The 21,728-nt window shown below is 38.9% G+C and overlaps 1 protein-coding gene across 2 annotated transcripts in view; it reads right to left on the reverse strand.

Annotated features, from left to right (window-relative positions):
* Positions 1-189: 189 nt before the first annotated feature.
* LOC108673486 (angiopoietin-4) overlaps positions 190-21,728 on the reverse strand; it is an 88,088-nt gene continuing 66,549 nt past the window's right edge. For both annotated transcript variants that reach the window (XM_018161326.2, XM_018161327.2), the window contains exons 2-13: positions 8,631-8,787; positions 6,864-7,391; positions 6,330-6,520; positions 5,834-5,942; positions 4,599-4,730; positions 4,211-4,372; positions 3,814-3,990; positions 3,169-3,300; positions 2,075-2,262; positions 1,554-1,697; positions 1,185-1,309; positions 190-927 (exon numbers count right to left, since the gene is read on the reverse strand). In XM_018161326.2, the coding sequence (XP_018016815.1) occupies positions 809-927; positions 1,185-1,309; positions 1,554-1,697; positions 2,075-2,262; positions 3,169-3,300; positions 3,814-3,990; positions 4,211-4,372; positions 4,599-4,730; positions 5,834-5,942; positions 6,330-6,520; positions 6,864-7,391; positions 8,631-8,787 (2,164 nt within the window). In that variant the 3' untranslated portion in view covers positions 190-808. The remainder of the gene's footprint in view (positions 928-1,184; positions 1,310-1,553; positions 1,698-2,074; positions 2,263-3,168; positions 3,301-3,813; positions 3,991-4,210; positions 4,373-4,598; positions 4,731-5,833; positions 5,943-6,329; positions 6,521-6,863; positions 7,392-8,630; positions 8,788-21,728) is intronic.

Below are 21,728 nucleotides of genomic sequence, written 5' to 3' on the forward strand. Positions count from 1 at the left end.
GGCGGTGATTTCAACGTTTGATATTATTCTTCACATCTCATTTACATATTTCATGGCATCACCTAAACCTGGAAATTCTTTTTTTTTTATTAGACTCTTAACACCTCTAAATTTGATGGTTTTTAATATTTGCAGACCTGAATTTAGTTAATTCTATCTCTTACTGTAGTTACTTTCAGTCAGAGGTGCACATCATTCCTAGGAACTCCAAAAACATTTTTTTTTCTTTCCTATTGAGTTGAATCTAAGCGTTGCTAAAACGTCAGTAAGGCAGTGAATAATAAAACATTCGAAAACGGTAAGAAAAGAATGCCAAAAACCTGATATGAGGGACAGCTCACGAGAAGTCGCTCATGGAGCGCATTGATCATAGAGAACTTGCTATCAAGTAGGAAACGGATGACCAGCTATCGTACAAACTCGTGAACTTTGTAAATGACCAGTGAGTTCGACTCTGCTATTCAATAATATCAATTTTTTACAGGAATTAAGTCAATAATGATCGAAACTTCACTTTTATACCCCAGAAATATGTGGCGTGAAATATCTTTTTCTTATCTTCTCTTTTCAATTAAACAAATTAGTTGAACACAATATCCCAGATTTTAAACAGCGATAAATATCCCCCTTGTGCCGAAAAAGCAAAGCGGTCCCGTGCTTGAGATGGAGTGACATACATAATGTGTGATTAAATGAACGATAGCGTGAAGTGAAATGAGAAGGTGAAATCTAAATTACTCGTGGTAGTTTACAAGCTGACATAACAGTCTTAAATTGTTAAGACTATTTCAGGGAGATGTTTGGGAACTCACGTATTGCCTTTTGCTTTGGATTTATCATTCTTCAACGTATGAGATTTTGGTCTGATCATGATGAGAGATTTCTTCAGGGAGTAATCCCAACCTTTCCAACGGAACCACACGATGCCTGAAAGTGCAAAGGAATGGATATAATGTCGATTAAATCAATGGCTTTTGTTGAAACATAATTTCTGTGTTTTAAAATAGTATGGGAGAAATGATGTGTCCAGCCGTAATACGATGCGTGGTAGGGCTCTGTGGCCGAGGTCGGTTTATTATCAATGCATTCTGTATGAAGACGTATTTCCATATCCAACTGACCTTGTAAGATCAGCCTCATTTATAAGTATTGCAATTTCGCATATTGATCCCCGAATACTATACCTTGTCTGCCTATATAGTCGTTGGGGTTGGTGAGATAGAGTCCGTTCAGACTCCGTCCACAAGCCCTCCACCACCATCCTCCTTTGAGCATTGATGCGCAATTCAAACTCGATCGATCATTGTCTCTGAAATGAAGAACAGTTCAAACTCAGTTTTTTTTTAATTTCGTCACTTGACAGTCACATTTGTAGACATGCCTCGTAGACACCCGCTCAACGTTCCTTTAATCCAGCAATGGCCAACTCCGGCCATTTAAATCAGTGTTTCATAGTTGCACAATAATACCTATCAAAATTTCTTTTCTAATGAATGAAAACTTGCAACAGAGCTTCTAATGATTTCCTTCTAAGAATTTGCAGGAAGTCTGACCTGTCAAATGTAGAGAAGGGGCTGAGGTTGTGACCATACCACGGGTCGTTGAGAGCGTTACCAGCGTTGCCGGTGTAGCCGCCGATCTCGAGCTTGTACAAGTCCAGCTCGCTGTGGAGTCTGAAGGTGCTGTACTCAGCGTACCTGAGTTACACATTGCAGGTCAGAGTGATCAGGAACAGAGATTTTTTAGTAATTATTCTTCAGAACACTAGCTGGTCAGAGACACGCAAATTAATATTGTTCTATCAAGAAATTAAAAACTCAGTTTAATCTCTTATTTATTTATTTCATCATTTCCGCATTGCGAGCGTTCGCCTACCTACTTATATCCCGTGATTATTAAGCATGAAAATAATTTTAACAAATGTGAATTCACACTTTCTACGATATTAGATTCCATGAGAAGATAAATTCTTAGATGTTTGAAGAAAGTAATCTAGAATCGAATTCATGGCGTCCAACTCTTGCTAGATTTTAGAGCTCGAATTTAAAATTAATTTAAAGTGCAGGAATATTACTTTCTGTTGCCTTCGAAATCTTCGAGCTCGACGCGCAAGATGTGTTCTTGAGTGTTTGTTAATAGATAAATATTTTCATTGCCCAAGTAAAATTCTTTTTCGGGATTGCCGAAGCCGTGCTTGTAGTCCGTCCAGTCTCGGTTGAAGTTCTCTCGAGGGTCACCGAAATCATCTCGTCTTTGAATGACCTGAGATGAAATAACACAACACTCATAGGGAATAATCCATTAAATATTAGCTATCGTGACAATATTCTAACATTGAAATCACATACGACAAAAATAATTTTTTTACTACATTGAACGACTTGACACTCATTTGAGTTTACGGAGTCATAATCATAAATTCCCTTAAGAATACAGGATTTTCGCTAGGTACAAATATATAATCTCATAAAAGTAGTGTTTCTCCGTTCAGTCCATGGGCTTCCAAGACGGTCAATAGCAACTGCTAGGGGTCGAAGGACTAATCCTGAACGTAACGTAAGGCCATCGTAACATCCAGCCAGAGGAATGCTTCATGCACTCTCATTTTTATTGGACGTGAAGTGGACACCTCCCAAACTCCGCCACAGGTTCCCCGTCCCCCTATCACGGCCGTATGTACCGTCTATATGTGAAACTCATTTCTAGACTGCATCGTCGGCCTGAAAGGAAAGCCCCTACACCAAAGTCAATGATTTTTGACAAAACGCCTGCGAAGAGATTTGCCACGTTTTGAACGACAATTAAAAAGGTTTTCACACCACCTATGTTCAGACAGCAGGGCTCCACAGCCGTAACGTGAGTTTTAACAAACAAGATAAGTGCAGTTTGCGGTCGGCAATACGTATACTGTGCTCCATATCATCGTATATTCTTGTCCGCAAGATTCTTTATCTAACTGTGGCAGACTTCGGGCGAGGCAAGTTTGAGAAAAAATAACTATACGCGAGAAGTTGCTATATGAACTATGCACATTGAAACTGTAAGTGAAATATTTTCAAATGTTTCACTTCTAATATTTTCAAAACAAGCATATCGTCCATGTACACTATGCAACATCTGAAAGTATCAACGGTCTAACAAGCCTGTGGAGATGCACAATAAACGCACCGTCCATCCGCCGCCTTCCCTCTTCATGTCGCAGTTGACGTTGAGGAACCAGTAGGTGGTGCCCTTGATGCGGATGTGGTAATTACCGCTTTCCGAGTACCCTTGCTTTAGCAGGTCGCTGCACGAGTAGCCCTGCAAAGCGGGGATATAATAAAATCAACCTGGAAACGATGTGTTGGAGAATAATTTATTGGAATCTTCTGTGAACACGCAAGAAAGATGTTGTTTTAAATAAATGACTATTTCTGAGTTTTTATAGCATTGCACCTACTAGAAAAGCACATGGAATATCTAGAGACAAGAAAGTTCTAGCTGTTCGCGGGTCTCATTGCTGCTCAATTTACCGGTATTTGTGGAAATGAAATTGAACTTACATTTCTTGGAACGAATTATTTCTAAAGTACGCGGAAGATTGGTGAAGACGCAATACAGAAAAAATTAGTACCGTATATACTCATCAATTGAGTGATTTTGCGTGGTTGCACGCCTGGAGTAATGTCATGCATTCGCAGCCAAATCAAAGCCAAGTTTTAAACTTATTTTTATAAAAGCCAATAAGTCCGGCTTTGTGATACGCAAACTACCAATAGCGACGTACAAGTTAGGCTCAAGTTAACAAATAAGTTAAGAAAAGACGGTACATACGGTGATATCATCGTTGACAGGCGGGGCGATGAAGACGCTGCTCACCCTCTTCTTGTGCGCCATGTTGAGCATCATGTCCTGCACGCCCTGGTCCGCGCCAGCGGTCTGGTCGGAGCCGCCCGGCGCTGAACTGTTGACAACTGAAGAACTGTTGGCGCTCCACTTTTGTTGCTCGATCTGATTGAAATTTAATGAAAAGTTATAAATATTACATATAACTATCCGGCAGTAAATGAATTTATCAATTTTCACAGATTAAAAGTCAATCACACAATAAATTTAGAAGTAATTAGGTTTTCTCCTCGTCGCATCGATATTTTTTGAACATCGTCATTATTGAAATGAGTAGTTTGAGTTGTATTGTCAATGACGATGTTCTTCTCGGGTGAACACTCACTGAACCGTGCAGCGGGAGGGCCACGCCATCCAACTTCTCCTGCAGGCGGGGGTTGGTGGAGCGGTGCAGGAGTGTCACGTGGCTGGGGGAGTTGCTCTGGTCTTCGAGCTTCGAGCCTCCAGCGCTGACTGACCGCGACATGAACTCCGAACGGCGCTCCACCTGGCCCAATGAGAATTCAATTTAATTAATCCTAAATTACACTCAATTAATGAATTTTTTTCTATTGTTGCGACATTTCGCTATCGGTTACACAAACCAAGCCTTTTTAAATTTAATTTTCTACAAATGCGATGCGTTTGATGGAAATTTGAATATAAGCCATCATAATCTGAAACGTGTATTAGTTTATTAACGGTTATGTAGATTTAACATCAGTTACAGGCACCTGCGTGCTGTTGTGCACAACTCGGTCCTTCCTGTCAGTGACGTCCGTCTTCATGTGCTGGATGGCTCGCTCCTGGCGCTGTATGTTGGACAGCAGAGCGTCGCTCTTCGTGCCCACCAAGACCGACCAGACCTGCGAAATAGCAGCAAATTTTGCTAGTCTGACACTTAGAGGAATAAAATGCTGTTTCCATATACGAGTTCTAATAAAGAGATAGCACTCTCTTCGTTCCGTAGAAATAGGGTGCGTGGAAAATTTAAAATAAAATCGCTTATTAGACTTCTTATTACATCTGACATCAGGTTACTATCATGATAAATAGTACATATTCGTACAAATTGAATTTCTAACGTGGCCGTCAGCATGATATAGCCGTCTGGCCTTTCCACAAAAGATTTGTGTAAGCAATAATTGAAGTGGGCGCTGTTGAAGGCTGGGATGGCAGTCTTGCCCTGCAGTTTAGTTCTTGGCCGTTATAGTGGGAGCTTACAACTATTGATCTTTTATACTGGTCAATGTTTCGATGTGTGGCTTCTCATTGATGATTGGGCTTTGACAGTTCCTTGGGCTCTGACAGCCTAGTGTTTTTAGCGCATTTTCTCATTTATAGAAAAAATGCACTATTGTGCTCGCCATGTCCGTCTGTCTGTCTGTCCGTCCGTCTGTCCGTGACATCAAGTTTTCGTCGACGAGAAAATGCGCTCTCTGTCACTCACTGCAGCGAGTACCGAGTTATATTTTTTTACATTGGCAGGGAGTAATAGTTGTGTTTTAACGTGTCCAAGTTCTTGAATAAAACAGTTTTAAACACCTAAGGTGAACTGGAGGAATTGTGCAGTACCAAATACTTCAGGGGAAATTTTAATTACCGTAGTTCGTAGCTGGCGTTCAGCCCATGGCATCATCTGTGATAAGTATGAGAACGCCGATCACAGGTCAATGACTGTCGTCTGAACTTTTTGAATAAGAACTTCTACCTTGTACGTAAATGAACTTAATTAACACATAAATATATTTATAGACACATATTGCTTTCCCTGTGAAATCAGTTTGATATTGGGCCCGCAAATGCTGTCTATATCAAGGTGCGGTGAGGCACTGAGGCACGCTAAATGCCGTACGCGGCTAATGCAGAAACATTTTCAGAGAGCTTCATAATACTTACAACACATTAGGAAAACTAATTTGTCTAAAAAAATCGTTTTTAATGTAGAATACATTTTTTAGTTATTCACCTCATCCATCTTTTTGCGCACTTCTTGAAGTGGAGCCAACTTCTGAACGAGGACGTCCAGCTTGCTGCGCGACTCAGACAGCGGGCCTGGGAAGTCGCCCTCCGTGTTGCTGGTAGAAATTTAGTCAAGTAAAGGATTAAACGGAATTGGTTGGGTATGAATTGTCTTTAATCAAAATGATTGATTTCGACTAAAATTTTGGGTTTTCACTTGCGGGATTTATGAGCCCCAACTGCGATGTGCTAAATCAGTACTCGAACGGTTGCAGTTATAATTGTACATCGAGGGAAATTATCACTTCACATAAAATACACTTTTTTCCACCTAGTATCAGAAAACCACTGTATCTTTAGAGATAAGTATTGCATCAATCATAGTCATGAACTACGACGTCAAATTACTCCACCTTGCAGCACTATTTCTAACAAAATAATTTCAACTTGCAAAAAATAAAATCAATCATTAAATAATTCAGAGTATATAGACTCATACTCACCCAGGTGCCGAGGCATTGACAGAAACAGGTCCGTGTGAGATGACAGCCTGTCGCACCTGCACCATATTGTCGATCATGTGCTCGATCTGCTCGCTGTTGAGGCCCGCGTGCATGGAGAACCTCTGCGACAACTCCTCTACCGACTCCTGCACCCGCTCCAGCGCCGACACCACGTGCTGCAGGTCTTGGTTCTTTGTTGCGAGGTATAATGCGCAATAATTATTTCTTCAATTTTTAAGAAGAGCAAACAATTGGTGGGAAAAAATGTTCGAGTTTATCTGAATCTAAAGCTTTTCTATTTAGTTTTATGATCGCAAGATATCAAAACATAATTCTGTAAATTTGATCTGCTCTACGAGGGCTTCGATCATTAAATAAATCAATTAACATGCGCCATTCATGTTGTAGTCAACGTAAGTTTTTTCACAGAATCAATGTTTTGAGGAATAGCCCTTTGCTGATTGATCATTTAAAAATAAGTATTTTTAAATCACAAAATATATTAATGCACTTCAGTTTATAAACCAATCTCACCTTGTAGAGAGCCTGTCTCTTCGCTCCGACGCTCATATCGACTTGGTAGTTTTCAGACGCCTCGGCCACGAGCTCGTCAGCGTTGGGCGCCCCGGAGACGCTCAGCATCAACAAACTGTTTGCGTCTAACTGCTGTTGTAAGTTCGATAGTTTCGAATCTATACTGGACATATGATTTGCTACTAAATCCAATCGGTCTTCAACATTGCTTTCAGTTTTAGGTGGAGCTTCGTCCTCGTTTACTTGATTTGGCTGAGCATTGAGCGTACTTGAGAATGGGGTATAATGTAGCTTATCAGAAGAAAAACCTGTATTGCTTGATTCTAGAGGCGTTTTAGAGTAAAAATATACTGGCTGTGGAGAAGGCTTCGAAAAAATGTCGGAGGGATTAGACACGGGTGTGTCAATTCCCACTGAGGGATCGAATACGAGTGGTTGGGGAGGCTGGGGATTGTGGTGATACTCGTAGAAAGTCGGAGGACAGGATGGGCCAGAATCCAGTAATTTCGTCTCTATTAAGTGGATCATCTGCGGAGTATAGAAGCTTGAATAAATATCTTGTTTATCTACTATGCTACACGGTTACTAATTATCTTACTACTTTCTATGTTATCCTATAAAATTGACCGGAACGACTCAAGTAAATTATAATCCCAAAGAATAGTCACTTTTCTCAGCGTTTTAACGAGCTCTAGGGTCGCTAACTCGCAAAATATTCCATTTAGTGAAGACTGGATTGAATTAGGAAACTGGTTTGGGAGCGTAACACAAGGAATCGTAAGCCAAAGTGCCAACCTTACGCCATAAATCTGTATTTGTTGCTGAGAAGATGGCATCTCAGTGACGGTCATCAGTCATGGAGGCAAGTGAACCTGCAAAGCTAAACCGAGTCCAACACTCCCGTAATCTGACACCTTGAGAAACAGCTCTTCACTAAGCCTTTTGTCACGGTATTTGCACAAAGAACCATTACTTGTTTGCACACTGCGAGGCCAGCAAGGTGCGTCCATATTTCATGCTTAAGGTGCATTCCTTCTAATATAAACGATACCCTAATCTACATTGCATGAGGCCTAGCTCACTTAATCTCGAGTTAGTAACGGCTTCCATGAGGTCTTGCATAAGCAGGGCTTTTAAACGCAGTTTTAGTGCTGAGAAAATTTGAGTCACTGCGTCACTCAGAACTCGTACATAAATCAGGCTTAGATAAAATGATTACTAACTCTCCTAAGTCAAAAATAAACCCTTCGAAATAAATTGACTGCAAGCTAACTGACATGATTTACCGTACGCTTTTATATGATCTGAAGCCCATTTGTTGATTTGATGATCGATGATGGTACACACACAATGTAACTATGAACGCCACATGATTAATAAAGGACTGTGCCTGCCGAGTTGTACATAATGACTCCCGATAAACGACTATTGTCGTCATGAATGAAAAATACTAGTTCAATGCACTATGGAAATTTGCCGAAAAATTTCGTTCTTCGAAGCAAGACGACTTAGGTGACTGGGTGAGTGAATTACCTTGTTTGTGGTATTGAGGGTGTGCTGGAGGCTGCCCTTAGTGAGGTGACTGTGTAGGTGAGTAGTGAGGTGACTGGGTAGGTGAGTAGTGAGGTGACTGGATGGGTGAGTAGTGAGGTGACTGGGTAGGTGAGTAGTGAGGTGACTGGGTAGGTGAGTAGTGAGGTGACTGGGTGGGTGAGTAGTGAGGTGACTGGGTAGGTGAGTAGTTAGGTGACTGGGTAGGTGAGTTACCTTGTTTGTGGTGTTGAGAGTGTGCTGGAGGCTGCCCTCGAAGCTGTCCATCCTGTGGGCGAGGTGCTGCAGGGCGCGGTCCATGTTCTCCACCCTGCGCAGTTTGGTCTCCAGGGTGGTCAGCAGCACCTCGAACAAGTTGAACACGTACGGATCCCTGCAACACGAAGTCGACAAATGAATTGCGTGTAGAACAGAATCTAAGAGGGCAATGACCTCTTTAATCTAGAAAAATAAATCATTAAAGTTTATTGATCACACGAAATCAGAGCAATTTTTATAATATTGTTTTGAAATCATGTGTTCAAAATAGTACTATTAGTATTTTTCCTGTCGCACATTTTTTATATTTTTTGAACTAAATGATGAACATGAATGAGCAGTCACGTTATTGCAATTACTTGATATTCTTGAAGTTCAAATGTGTTTTTTTTAATTCAATATACTAGTACAACTCTCATTTTAAGTTCCCTAACTAACTTTCGGAGGAGGCATTACAAAAATTATGATGCTGTAGCTGCTGCTTTTCTCATGACGGATTGGAAAAAGTCAAGCGGTGTATAAAACCCGGCAGGGTCCATACGCGCGTTGTGGCCAAGCATCGGAGCGTGACTGGAACAGCGTCTGCGGAGCGGCTCTAATCCAATATTATTGTGGCACCTAAGAGACAATCTCTTTCTTTGAATCGCTTTCGTTGAGCCTTAATACTGTCGTACATCAGCGCATGGAATGAAAAATTCTATTGTGAGGAGAAAGTCATTATTTTCTCGACTGTAGAAGCAGCGAGGACAGGGCGACGCGATACGCTACGCTTGGGCAGTGAAGCCGCACGCGTTACTGCAGAGGCATTAAAAAATGTGGCGGCCATCGGTCTTTGCTCACGGCAGGCGAGTGCGCCACGGGGCTGAAAGAGCTAGGAGGTATAACAGCGAACTGGCTGTTTGGTTATGTTAAAACAGCAGCAGCATTATGTGGCAATAACTAGCAGGCTGTTTTGTTATGTTCGAACAACAGCAGCATGATGAGGAAACAGCGAACTGGCTGTTTGGTTATACTATAACAACAGCAGCATGATATGGAAACAGTGAACTGGCTGTTTGCTTATGTTAGAACAACAGCAGCATGATGAGGTATAACAGCGAACTGGCTGGTTATGTTAAAACAACAGCAGCCTGATATGGAAACAGCGAACTGGCTGTTTGCTTATGTTAGAACAACAGCAGCATGATGCGGAAACAGCGAACTGGCTGTTTGGTTATACTAAAACAGCAGCAGCATGATATGGAAACAGTGGACTGGCTATTTGGTTATGTTAGAACAACAGCAGCATGATGAGGAAACGGCAAACAGGCTGTTTGATGATGAAGGAATAGCAGCATGATGTGGAAACAGTAAATGGTCTATTTGGTTAGCTTAAAACAGTAGCAGCAAGATGGGGAAACAGCAATTGTACGCTGTTTGATGATGTAGGAAAAGCAGAAGCATGACGTAGAAACATCTAAAAAGTAATGAGTCGGTATTGAAACAATGGGTTTGATAAAAACTTAAAAGCAAAGAAAACTCCACAAAAATTCATAGTATCTTTAAAGAAAACGTTTCGGAGTCCAGCTCCATCGTCAGTTCGAAAATTCTAGAACACAGATAAATCAGTAATTAGTACAGTCATGATTGCAACAAAATACCTAAGCTGTAAAACCTATCTATTTACAATTTCAAGCGGGTAAGAGCTAAAAGCTAAATTCAAACTAGGCCTCTGTTTAAAAATATACAATGATTCTAAAATGCGCAAATCAGAAACACCGGAACTGGAAGCNTCGCGCCCCCCTCATTCAGCTGTGCGGGCTCACGCCGAGCAGTGCGATGTTCCAGTGTCTGACAGTGACTTCAAAGTTTTAGCTTCCAGTTCCGGTGTTTCTGATTTGCGCATTTTAGAATCATTGTATATTTTTAAACAGAGGCCTAGTTTGAATTTAGCTTTTAGCTCTTACCCAGTTGAAATTGTAAATAGATAGGTTTTACAGCTTAGGTTTTTTGTTGCAATCATGACTGTACTAATTACTGATTTATCTGTGTTCTAGAATTTTCGAACTGACGATGGAGCTGGACTCCGAAACGTTTTCTTTAAAGATACTATGAATTTTTGTGGAGTTTTCTTTGCTTTTAAGTTTTTAGTGAATTTGCGATTAAAGCAAACAAGTGACACTATTACTTATATACGTTCAAAATGGGTTTGATGCTTACGATTATTTGTCAACCCCTGTATAAATTATAACGATTTTTTAACTTTTACATGTAAATTGCAAGTTTCTCTTTAAAACAAAAATGCAATTGGCAAGCCATTGATTGAAGAGCAGTATTTTGAATTGTTCAGGTTATATTTTTGCTTATATGCCACCATATTATGTGTTATGCCACCATATTATGTGTTATGCCACCATATTATTTCTCACAACTACCTTACGATTGAAAGGAATTTGTTATGAAAAATAGCGGGTATCCCGACATTGTTGTAATGTATTGCAGTTGTAATGTATTGCAGACAGGAGATTACTATAGGAAATTGATATTTTACTTATTAGGGATGTTGACTCTAAGCTCCCATCCTCGTCGCGGACGTCTCCTTCTTATTCATCACTGATATGTTTAAACTGATTGCTGTTACTTTGACAAAGTATTATATGGTAGTGCGCGATTTCTCTCCTGTCGATTTGTTATAGCTAACGGGAAGTATTACTACGATTGAATTGCTAATTTAAATTTATTAGTTTTAAATGAAGCTAAGTAAAGATACAGTACAGATTATAATGGTTGTCTCTTTGAACGACGTAAATCTTATTAAGCTTTTGATTTCTTTAGAGATCACATTCAACTAATAAATTCGTAATCGATTTTTCAGCTGATTGACTTCAACTGGCAGAAAGTTAAAAAAGTCTGCAGAAATTTTAATGATTATAAGAAGAAAAGTACCTTACATCATGCAAATATTTATCGCAGTTGTTTGCGATGTATTTTTCTAGTCACTGAATAACATAATCAAGAGAGCACATGCATGATAGTTGGGGTGTTTCGTACATTCGGTCAATTTAAGAGATACGTTGATCTAAAATTACCGAGAAAATCTGGCATACACCACGATCATGAAGATGAAGATTTGAATAACGATGAATTAGTCTATCGATTTTTCACCCTCTTCCAAAAATGCCCTAACGATTTCATTTTTTATTGAAGCTATGATATTTAGATTCTTGAAAAACAGCCATACCCGAAAACGCACTCCTAGCACTTCATTCATCAAATAAACGAAACTACAAGGAAAGTGCAGTAAATGATGCACGTTCCTTATTCACTTTGTGAATAAAGAAAGGGTAGAATTTGTCATGACGCAAGCGAATTACCATATTCTTCATCCTAATTGGAAGTATTCCCATTTCCTATAAAATTGTGACAAGCGCTATGAGACAGAGTAGAGCGAGCGTTCAAGATCACTAGTCATCACCGAGGCGCTAGTCACCTAACTCTGCACTGATGGCCGCTGCTGGCCCTTAACTCTGCACTGATGGGCGCTGCTTGCCCTTAACTCTGCACTGATGGGCGCTGCTTGCCCTTAACTCTGCACTGATGGCCGCTGCTTGCATGGCAGCGGACGGTGCCGCGTGTTGGCAACTTTCACTGCCTCGCCACGGCGCTGTGGTAGCACAGATGCCGGCTAAAACCGTCGCTCAGTTCATTAATGCAATTTGATTCGATTGTATTAGATTCTAATTTTATAGAGGTAATTAATTGATTGTAAATATAGTCATCAAAATTGATTTGAACCCATTACTTAATGGGTTAACCGATTAGTAGCATTCGAACTTAAAACATTCGTGGGCATAGATTAAGTAAAGTAAGAACTATAGTTATTTTTTATTAAATTAATTTAATTACTTAATTTATCTTAAGCGCGTGGTTTGCTTACTTTGCTTGCATTATGCTTTATTATGATATTGAACACCAAAAATAATATACATGGCATGCTTGCCTTCATTTCTTCTACAATATTGCACAACAATTAGTTTCACGATAGAATTGTGACGAGTTTTCATTAGTATTACGAAACAAAATATAAGTTCTTTACTGACAACTGGGAACATAAACGTTTGCAAAGAAATGCTACTGATGCAGCCTTGTTATCTTTGAACGCAAGTATTCTTGTTCGCACCTTATCCCTTAATATTATATATAATGAAGTGTTATCAAGCCGGTTGTTGCGTAATATTTGAGTATAATTTAGATAGTACATAATTTCTATTCATTATTTTACTAATTATTTTCCCCTTCCTTAATAAAAATAACACAAATTTTTGAATCAGATTATTTACTCATTTGCGAGTTATTTTATGTATGTGCGTTTTTTCGTCATTCAAAATATGAAAGATGTGAATTTTATTGAATTTTACTTGGCAGGCAAAATCAGTGCTATAAAATTGGTAGCAAATTCGTTGATGGAGTCTTGAATTAATTTGACGATAATAATTCTAATGATACGAATCTGGACTCAATCAATGCACTATTAACTCAACTAATTTTACACTTTAAGCGTTCCGAAAAACTTATTAGCTCAAATTCATCTCAAAAATGGATCGTGCACCTTATCTGACATAAACGACCAATGCTTTTTCCAGGGTGACATAGAATTTTGGCAGGACAAGCAATGACCGCGTCCTTCGTTACGGAGATCAAAACGACAAAAAAAAAACATGGAATGAAAAATATTGAGCAATTGTGCCATTCTCTTCAGCTGTGACCTATCTCTTCAATTGTTGACCTATCTCTTCAATTGTTAACCTATCTCTTCAATTGTTGACCTATCTCTTCAATTGTTGACCTATCTCTTCAATTGTTGACCTTCCTCTTCAATTGTTGACCTTCCTCTTCAATTGTTGACCTTCCTCTTCAATTGTTGACCTTCCTCTTCAATTGTTGACCTATCTCTTCAATTGTGACCTATCTCTTCAATTGTGACCTACCTCTTCAATTGTGACCTACCTCTTCAATTGTGACCTACCTCTTCAATTGTGACCTATCTGTTCAATTGTGACCTACCTCTTCAATTGTGACCTATCTGTTCAATTGTGACCTATTTCTTCAATTGTGACCTATCTCTTCAATTGTGACCTATCGCTTTAGTTGTGACCTATCTGTTATTAGGTAATAAAGTGCATGCTCTGAATAATATGTCACAATGTATTCCGCTTCTTGCTAATGCAGCAAAATTTATAGAATCTGCCTGAGCCCACTAGCCTTCGTGTATCCGCAATAAGGTTTAACATTTGTGACCTTTACTCTTAAAACAATTCTGAGGTTAAGTTCTCTTACGATTCCATAAATGTTAAATTTACGATCCCATAAATCATTATTTTCGCTATAGCTGTGCGTAATTATTGATTTCTAAAATGTCAACATTAATATAGATAGCTTCGTTTAGTCAACAAGTGTTAAGGGACAAGATCCTGGGTATTGCAATATGTAACCAATCCGGTCTGCACTCTGTGCGCTGCGTCGCATATCTTAATAACATTTTGGTTGAGAAACATTTACTGTCATTCGTCTTCATGTGTTGCAGGTCACGTAATTAATATTCATGATTTGCCTGAAATCTACATTACAATTGTTCGTTCTCGCTGTTTTCTATATGAATTTATTCACCTCTTCAGCAGTTGAAATTGATATAGTCAACCGGTAATTTCTTGTGGTATTGCTCATGTCTGTTATTCCCTACCTATTAATTATTTTCCCTCGGGGTATTTAATGTAAATCTAGTGCAAAATTTTAGGTAGGTGATTTCTTCATCAGTTGTAGTCACATTTTTCATTAAGAATTTTATACAAAATTCTCTAAGTTTGCCTTAAATGTTCATGCTGCTATATGCTGTATTTTATACAAAATTCTATAAATTTGTCTTAAATGCTCATTAATTACCGGCAAAATTTTTTATAGTTCTTGCTTATATGAATTTGTATGTACTGTCGTCTTATGCACGTTCTATACATGCAGAGAACGGAACATTAAGATAAACATGTTCAAGAATATGCAAATAGACATGCTTATTTTTATTTAAGAGTTTTGTCTTCTTCTATACCATCCATGGGTGTCGAGCACTGACTTGCGTGACGTCCTGCAATTATGAAATTGTCGTATTCAGCACATGGCACAGACCTCACCTAGAAAGTTACAGTATTCGCTGCGAATTGCCACAGAGGCAATCAATTCTCTACGCGAGGCCAATTTTCCAATCACGAAAATAACTCACTTAAATAAATAAAAGGTTTATGATGATGAAATGATGGGTTCAGTGGCTTTCATTTTCTAACATATTTGTTGGTATGCTCTATAAATAAAAATTTTAGAAATGTTTGGTGAAACAAATAATATTATACACAGGATAACAATGATAGGGTGTCTGAATGAAATTGTTGAATATCTTCTCTAAAAATCCGAGTAAGCAAGCCCAAGCAATAAAAAAGTTTATAGATCGTCAAAGTCGAAGTCATCAGCAATAAAAAGAATAACTCTTTAACGTCTAGCTGTACATATCTGTCGCCTTTAATAAGGGCGATTTTTGTTTACATTCGAAGCTCATTCGTCCAATTAGACAAATAAATTGGCTTTAATTTCAGGCAGCGCCATGCCCATGCAGGTGGAGGTTTTTGTCACCTGTCTTTTTTTCAAATAAATAAATTTCAGAAATGTGGCATGGATGTAATGTAGGTAATAAAGTGCATGCTCTGACTTATATGTCACAATGTATTCCGCTTCTTGCTAATGTAACAAAATTTATATAGTCTGCCTGAGCCCACTAACCCTCATGTATCCTCTATAAGGCTTGACATTTGTGACCTGTATTTTTTAATAATTCTGAGGTTAAGTCACTTTACTTTACTAGCTCCATTCCTTCTATAATTATATTGATAGTTTTAGAAACAAATAATTAAGCACAGTTATATTTTGCACTCGCAAGGTCGCTAAAATGACAATTAATGTTTCTCCAATGTTTGGTCGCGACACGGACGCTACATGAACAGCAGCAGCAGCTACGGATCAGGGCTCAGTTCATAATTCCTGTTTGGGCTCTCGCTCCTTCGCTGGAAAAACTTGCCGTTTGCAATGAATGAGCGACTGCCGCTGTGAGGCCAGGAGAGCGGCTTGAGAGGTCCATGTGCGGGGCAGACACGCCAGACAGCGCCGCTTATTAGCGACCTAAGTATGCTATCTTTATTTCAGTCCGGACGATGCACGAGGCAGAACAGCGTCACCATGACAGTGAATATAGTCGTTAGTTAATCTAATTGCTACATAATCAGTTACGTTGTGAAGAATCACAAGAGGCTATCAAGAGCTAGGGGTAAATTAATTTTTTTTCATGTCATGCAGCTGTGTTGAGATCTTAAGAATATAAATTGCGCTTTATGGATAAATGGCTTTAATATCAATGACAGGATTAATTTTTAAACAGTACTACGCACAGTTTACGAGCTACAGTTATACAATGGAATTTTAAGACACATCATCAATCATTTAACAAGAAATAGATCGTGTGGCAGCATTTGCAGTATATTCGAATTCATAGCGCAAGTGACAACGTCGACAATAAAAAGTAACTTTACAACGAATGATATATCACTTCTGCCCCTTGTTTGGGAAGGGCAATTTGTGTCAAGATATACAATCGTTTACTTGCCGTTCATTGCCAATTCTTTTCGCAAAGACATCAAAACTTGAGGAACTCGTTTCTGAAGCCACCGCGAAGACTCGTGACGCACGATTTTTTCTAGTATTAATGTGCCAGTGGGAAAGATTTCCACTTGCATTCACCAAAGCAACTTCGGGTGCTGCTAGACGCTGGGTTGTGACGTGCAGACGTTAACTGCCATCATAAACGTGCAGGTTGGCGGCCGCTGGGGGAGTCCCGGGAAATTGCCCCAACCAGCCGGCAGTGGATGACCGATTGTCAGAAATATTCATTCAAAAAAATTGTTCAGCAAATATTTTATTTTTTCGTTGGATGGATAAGCTGAGTTTCAATGATTGATTATACTAACAGTTCATGACTTAGTTCTGAAGAAATTCATTCAAGAAAGTCTTCATACAATAGTACAATAATGAATGAAAATTTTTTTCATGATTAACTATACTTACAGTGACCTATTGACCTAAATATTCATTCATGAAGGTCTTCAACAGATATTCCATTGATTGGTTCGACGGATAAAGCAGATGACCAAGCTACTTTCCCAATGAAGAAAATGTCGTTAGAACCTTTATTCTTTGTGTAATTGCTGTCAACAGTCACGCACTAAATAGAACAAACGTCAACCACAAGCTAACTAAAGATTTGATTCTGTTCTGAACCTGCGTATATAGAGGCCATTTAAAAGACGCTTCAGAGGAATAATCCGTTCTGCTGCATCCCACTATATTTGTCATTTCATTGCCTCGTTCATAAATTAGCAAAAATATTTCAACAGCTTCTTTTCTCTTTTGTAGCGGTGTTCGTGTGAAATTTTGTTCAAATTCCCTGACCCAATCAGATCAATAATATATCTTCATGTGCATTAAAAGTACGCAAATAAATTGAGATGCTGTGATCACAAGAAACTGAGAACAGAATGTTTGTCTCGAAACGCTCATATTTCAGAAATTACACATTTAACCTGAATTATCAGCCCACGAATCTATCTTATCAATTCCTAACTGTTTATGCTTGACAAAAAACACTCCTTTCTACAAAATATGCTCGTGTATTCCGTCCAGCGTTAGCCATGTGACCGTCGGAACAGCCGTTGAATTTCGTATATATTTCAGCAGATCGGTTGTTAACAATCCTAAAAATATCAGCCAGTCAGTCGTTGGAAATCGTATATATACATTTATATATGTGTGTCAGCAGATAAGGTGTTGACAATCGTATAGGTGTCAGCGTATCTGTCTCTGACAATCGTATATGTCAGAGGATCAGTCGTTGCATGACAATCGGATACATGTTAGTGGATCAGTAATTTACAATCGTAATTTCGACGGATCAAAGGTTCACCACCGTATATATGTCAGCGGATCAATCATTCACCACCGTATATATGTTGGCGGATCAATCAGTCACCACCGTATATGTCAGCGGATCCATCATTCACCATCATATATACGTCAGCCGATCGCTCGATGTAAACGTATGATAGACGCCGCTATTCCGCGTCATGGTCTGATCTGTGAACCCGAAATTTGTCGGCCTGCCGACGAGCGCATGCATATAGAGGGCGACTCCCTCTCACGATTTACAGCTCTTCTTCCGCTTGGGCAGTGTAGCGCGGTGCCTCGTTTGAAAACGAACTTTTTATCTGCTTAACGAACTTTCCGATTTTGCTGAGGGGTTCAGCCGTGAAATTTACTTTCAACACATGAAAGAAAGTTACGTGATGTATGCTGATAACGAATTCATAACCGGGGTGGAGAACTGAACTAAGAACTTTTCGTCAGTGCAAAAATTCATTCCCCGTAGAAAAAAGATTATCAGGTGAAAAGAATCTTCTTAGTGCGCAGCGACGAGAGTCATAATCACGATCAAACAAGTTACAAGTGTAAAATCTACATTCATTCCCAATTAAAGCAATATTTGAAAATTTAGTTAAATTTACAGCAATCATGAGTTTAAAAAAAAAGAGAATACAATTCAGCTATTCACCACGAGAACTGGTACACACGTAGATCAAACAAGCGTGTTGTGACTATTAATTGATTCTTATACATATGGGAGTTGAAACGTAGAGATGTGCACACCATATATAATTAGGACGATGAATTGACTGTAATAAATATAACAAAGGTCTGAAGCTGCTGCAATAAATATCAACATGGGTCATCGGATAACTTAAGCAAAGAATTAAAGCGAATCTGATGTCATTGTTAAAATAATTTTATGCATCAAGCGTACATGCTTTATTGTACGCTTTCCGACGTTGTTCGGTAATAAAAACCGCCTTGCAGACAAATAAATCTTGTGAATATAAAATAGAAGATTGATAACAATAATGGCTAAATTAAGAACGTAGCCAAATGATTAAATATAGTGACCGATCATAATTGTCTTAGAGTTCTCAGATTAGCTTATTCATTATGAAAAAATAATTAAAATTCGGGAGAGGAATTTAGCGAGCACATGGATATGACTGTTCAAGTCTTGACGCCGATTACACTTTGAGAATAATCTACTTTCACACAGTTGTCGTATAGAAATGAATGGACCGATAAGCAATGAAAGCCAAGACTTCTTTGATAAATAAATGAATCTATGAGCAATGAACACCGAGATGTTGTGCAGAAATGGATAAATTTATGAGCAATAAAACCAAGGTATCGTATAGCAATGAATGAAGCTATATAAACAAGGAAAGCCGAAATGTAGAACAGAGAATGAAGCTATAAACAGTTGAAGTCGAGATGTGTATAGCAATGAATGAAGCTATAAACAAGGGAAGTCGAGATGTCGTATAGAAATGACTGAAGCTATAAACAATTGAAGTCGAGATGTCGTATAACAATGAATGAAGCTATAAACAATGAACGCCAAGATATCATATGACAACGAATGAACCTATAAATAATGTAAGCCGAGAGGCCTATATAGCAATGAATTAAACCAACGGAAGTTGAGATGTCATATAACAATGAATGAACTTATTACAAAGTAAGCTGAAATGTCATATCAATTAATGGAGCTATAACAATGAATGCTGATGTATCATATAGCAACGAATTAACCTATAAATAAGGTAAGCCGAGATGCCATATAGCAATGAATGGACTTATTACAAAGTAAGCTGAGAGGTCACATAGCAATTAATGACGCTATAAACAATGTAAACAGAGAGGCCTCTATAGCAATGAATGAACACAACGGAAGCTGAGACGTCATATAATAATTAATGAAGCTATCAACAATGTAAGCCGAGCCAGAGAGTAGTAGGTGGCTGCACTGATTCATGCACGGAGAAGAGCCTGGTCGCTCGCTTTCCCCAGCCGGTGTTCGTAGCATGGCTGCAAAAGAGCCGCACGAACCTTGCATTCTACACGCAAAGTTCAGGTTCGGGTGATTAAATTCAGGATTAGAGAGGAGTTCGTGGCGAGTGTGACATAAAATCTAACAGATCCTATACGGTACTCAGGCTCACGAGGATTGATTCATTATGAACAATATAAAAGAAGTGTGACGAACAAGGAAAGTTTCTTAGAATTTGCGATCAAAATTTCTTAAATGGTATGAATATTCTGCGTAATACCGTAATAATATAACTTTATAGCCTCAGGCATTGAGTCGACGAGAAATTCTTGGATATGGCTGTTGATACATGCACGACATGGTGTACATTTATGTTGATATGATATTCATTTCTTGCAATACATTCACTTAATAGTGCACATAAAAATTAAAAAGAAATAAGGTTGTTCTGTTCGTTTAAAAAACAGTAAAACAATAATAATCATAATTTTAACATTTCACTTATTTGAGTTTATCAGAGAGGTAAATAATTAAACCCAATTCATAATTTGGAAATCGCTCTGTATTTGCACTTGGAATTCCACTCGTCGCGTCTTAAATTAGAATGACAAAACTTTTCGTTTACCATAAAGGTAATTATAGAGTTGCCTTAAACTGTACACGGTTCAATTAGTGATGAGTAAACCAGTGATCAAGATAGACGAAGTATTGTTCGAATATACGTCGCTGTAATTATCTTCAAATGCTCCTTTCATTTATGAATTTCATGGCCTAAAATTTTGTCGGGGTGGAAATTTCATAAAAGTGTATATAATAAAAAATATGCGACACATAACAAAATGTAATTTGATTGATGCATTTTAATGTCATACCACCATACGATAGATTAAGTGGAGACTTAAAAAACTAGGAGCATCTGCAAAGTTACATTAGGCAAATTCTGAACAAAATATTTTGTTTTGTCCAATCTTTGGTACTCCAATTATTGAAGAAAATATTATTCACGGTCCTAGTCTTGAACATTTCGGGTATAGAACAAATTTCGTTCTCTTCAAATACCCTGTTAAAGAGCTAATAACCTTGTCTGCGAAATGACCTTCAACAATGGCTCATTTCTTGCTTCAAATCAGGAATGTTTCACCTTTATCAATTTATTTATTTTATGAAGTCAATAACATAGTCGGTTTGCATGGAACTGCAGAAAGCACGGCAGAAATCCCATCAACTGCCAGGTAAATACCGTCAGTATCTTACTATATAAATTCAAAAGTGTTGAAGTTATGAAGAAGTAAAATTTTTAATTGATCTCACAATCAGCATTCATGCTGAAAACCTAAAACGCAAAACCATGCACCGATATCTGAAATTGAGTCACCGGTGTTTAGTTCATGTAACGTTTAACTGATGTTAAAACGTCAACGAACGCCACCCTAAACCTTGTCATCAAGCCCCCAACAAGCGCAAATTACCAGTACTTGTTTCGTCTTGCTCAAAAACAAACACATTTTAGGAATGTACATTTTAGGCAAGCTTGTTTCAGGCAATATCCAATGGAACATCGATCGTTTGAAGCGGAGGCAGGCGGGGGCGGTAGACAAGAGTTATGGTGTGGAGCATCAGTTATGTGAAGCGGAGGCAAGCGGTGGGCAACGGTGCCGGCGTGAGCATGAGTCATGTGAAGCGGAGGCAGGCGGTGGGCAAAGGCGTGAACATGTGTCATGTGAAGCGGAGGCAGGCGGTGGGCAACGGTGCCGGCGTGAGCATGAGTCATATGAAGCGGAGGCAGGCGTTGACGGCAGACAAGAGTGTCGGCAGTCGTGGTCGTCAGGGTGACTTCAACGACTGTTAGGTAGTTATCTCCGCACGACCGATGGTTGCAGGCACCGGGGGGCCTCTAAGAGAAGCCATGCATAGCAGCGCAGTTTTTTGTACAGGAATGAATTTAATGCGAAAAACAAAGGCACAAGGAGCCAATGTTTACACAAAATTCACTGTTTGCGATCGCAAAAGACCCACCTTGAAGCCACCAATTTACCACCACATGATGGAATCTATCCTTATTTTGG

Source organism: Hyalella azteca, unplaced genomic scaffold (assembly GCF_000764305.2).
Source record: "Hyalella azteca isolate HAZT.00-mixed unplaced genomic scaffold, Hazt_2.0.2 contig6336, whole genome shotgun sequence".
Classification (NCBI taxonomy): domain Eukaryota; kingdom Metazoa; phylum Arthropoda; class Malacostraca; order Amphipoda; family Hyalellidae; genus Hyalella; species Hyalella azteca.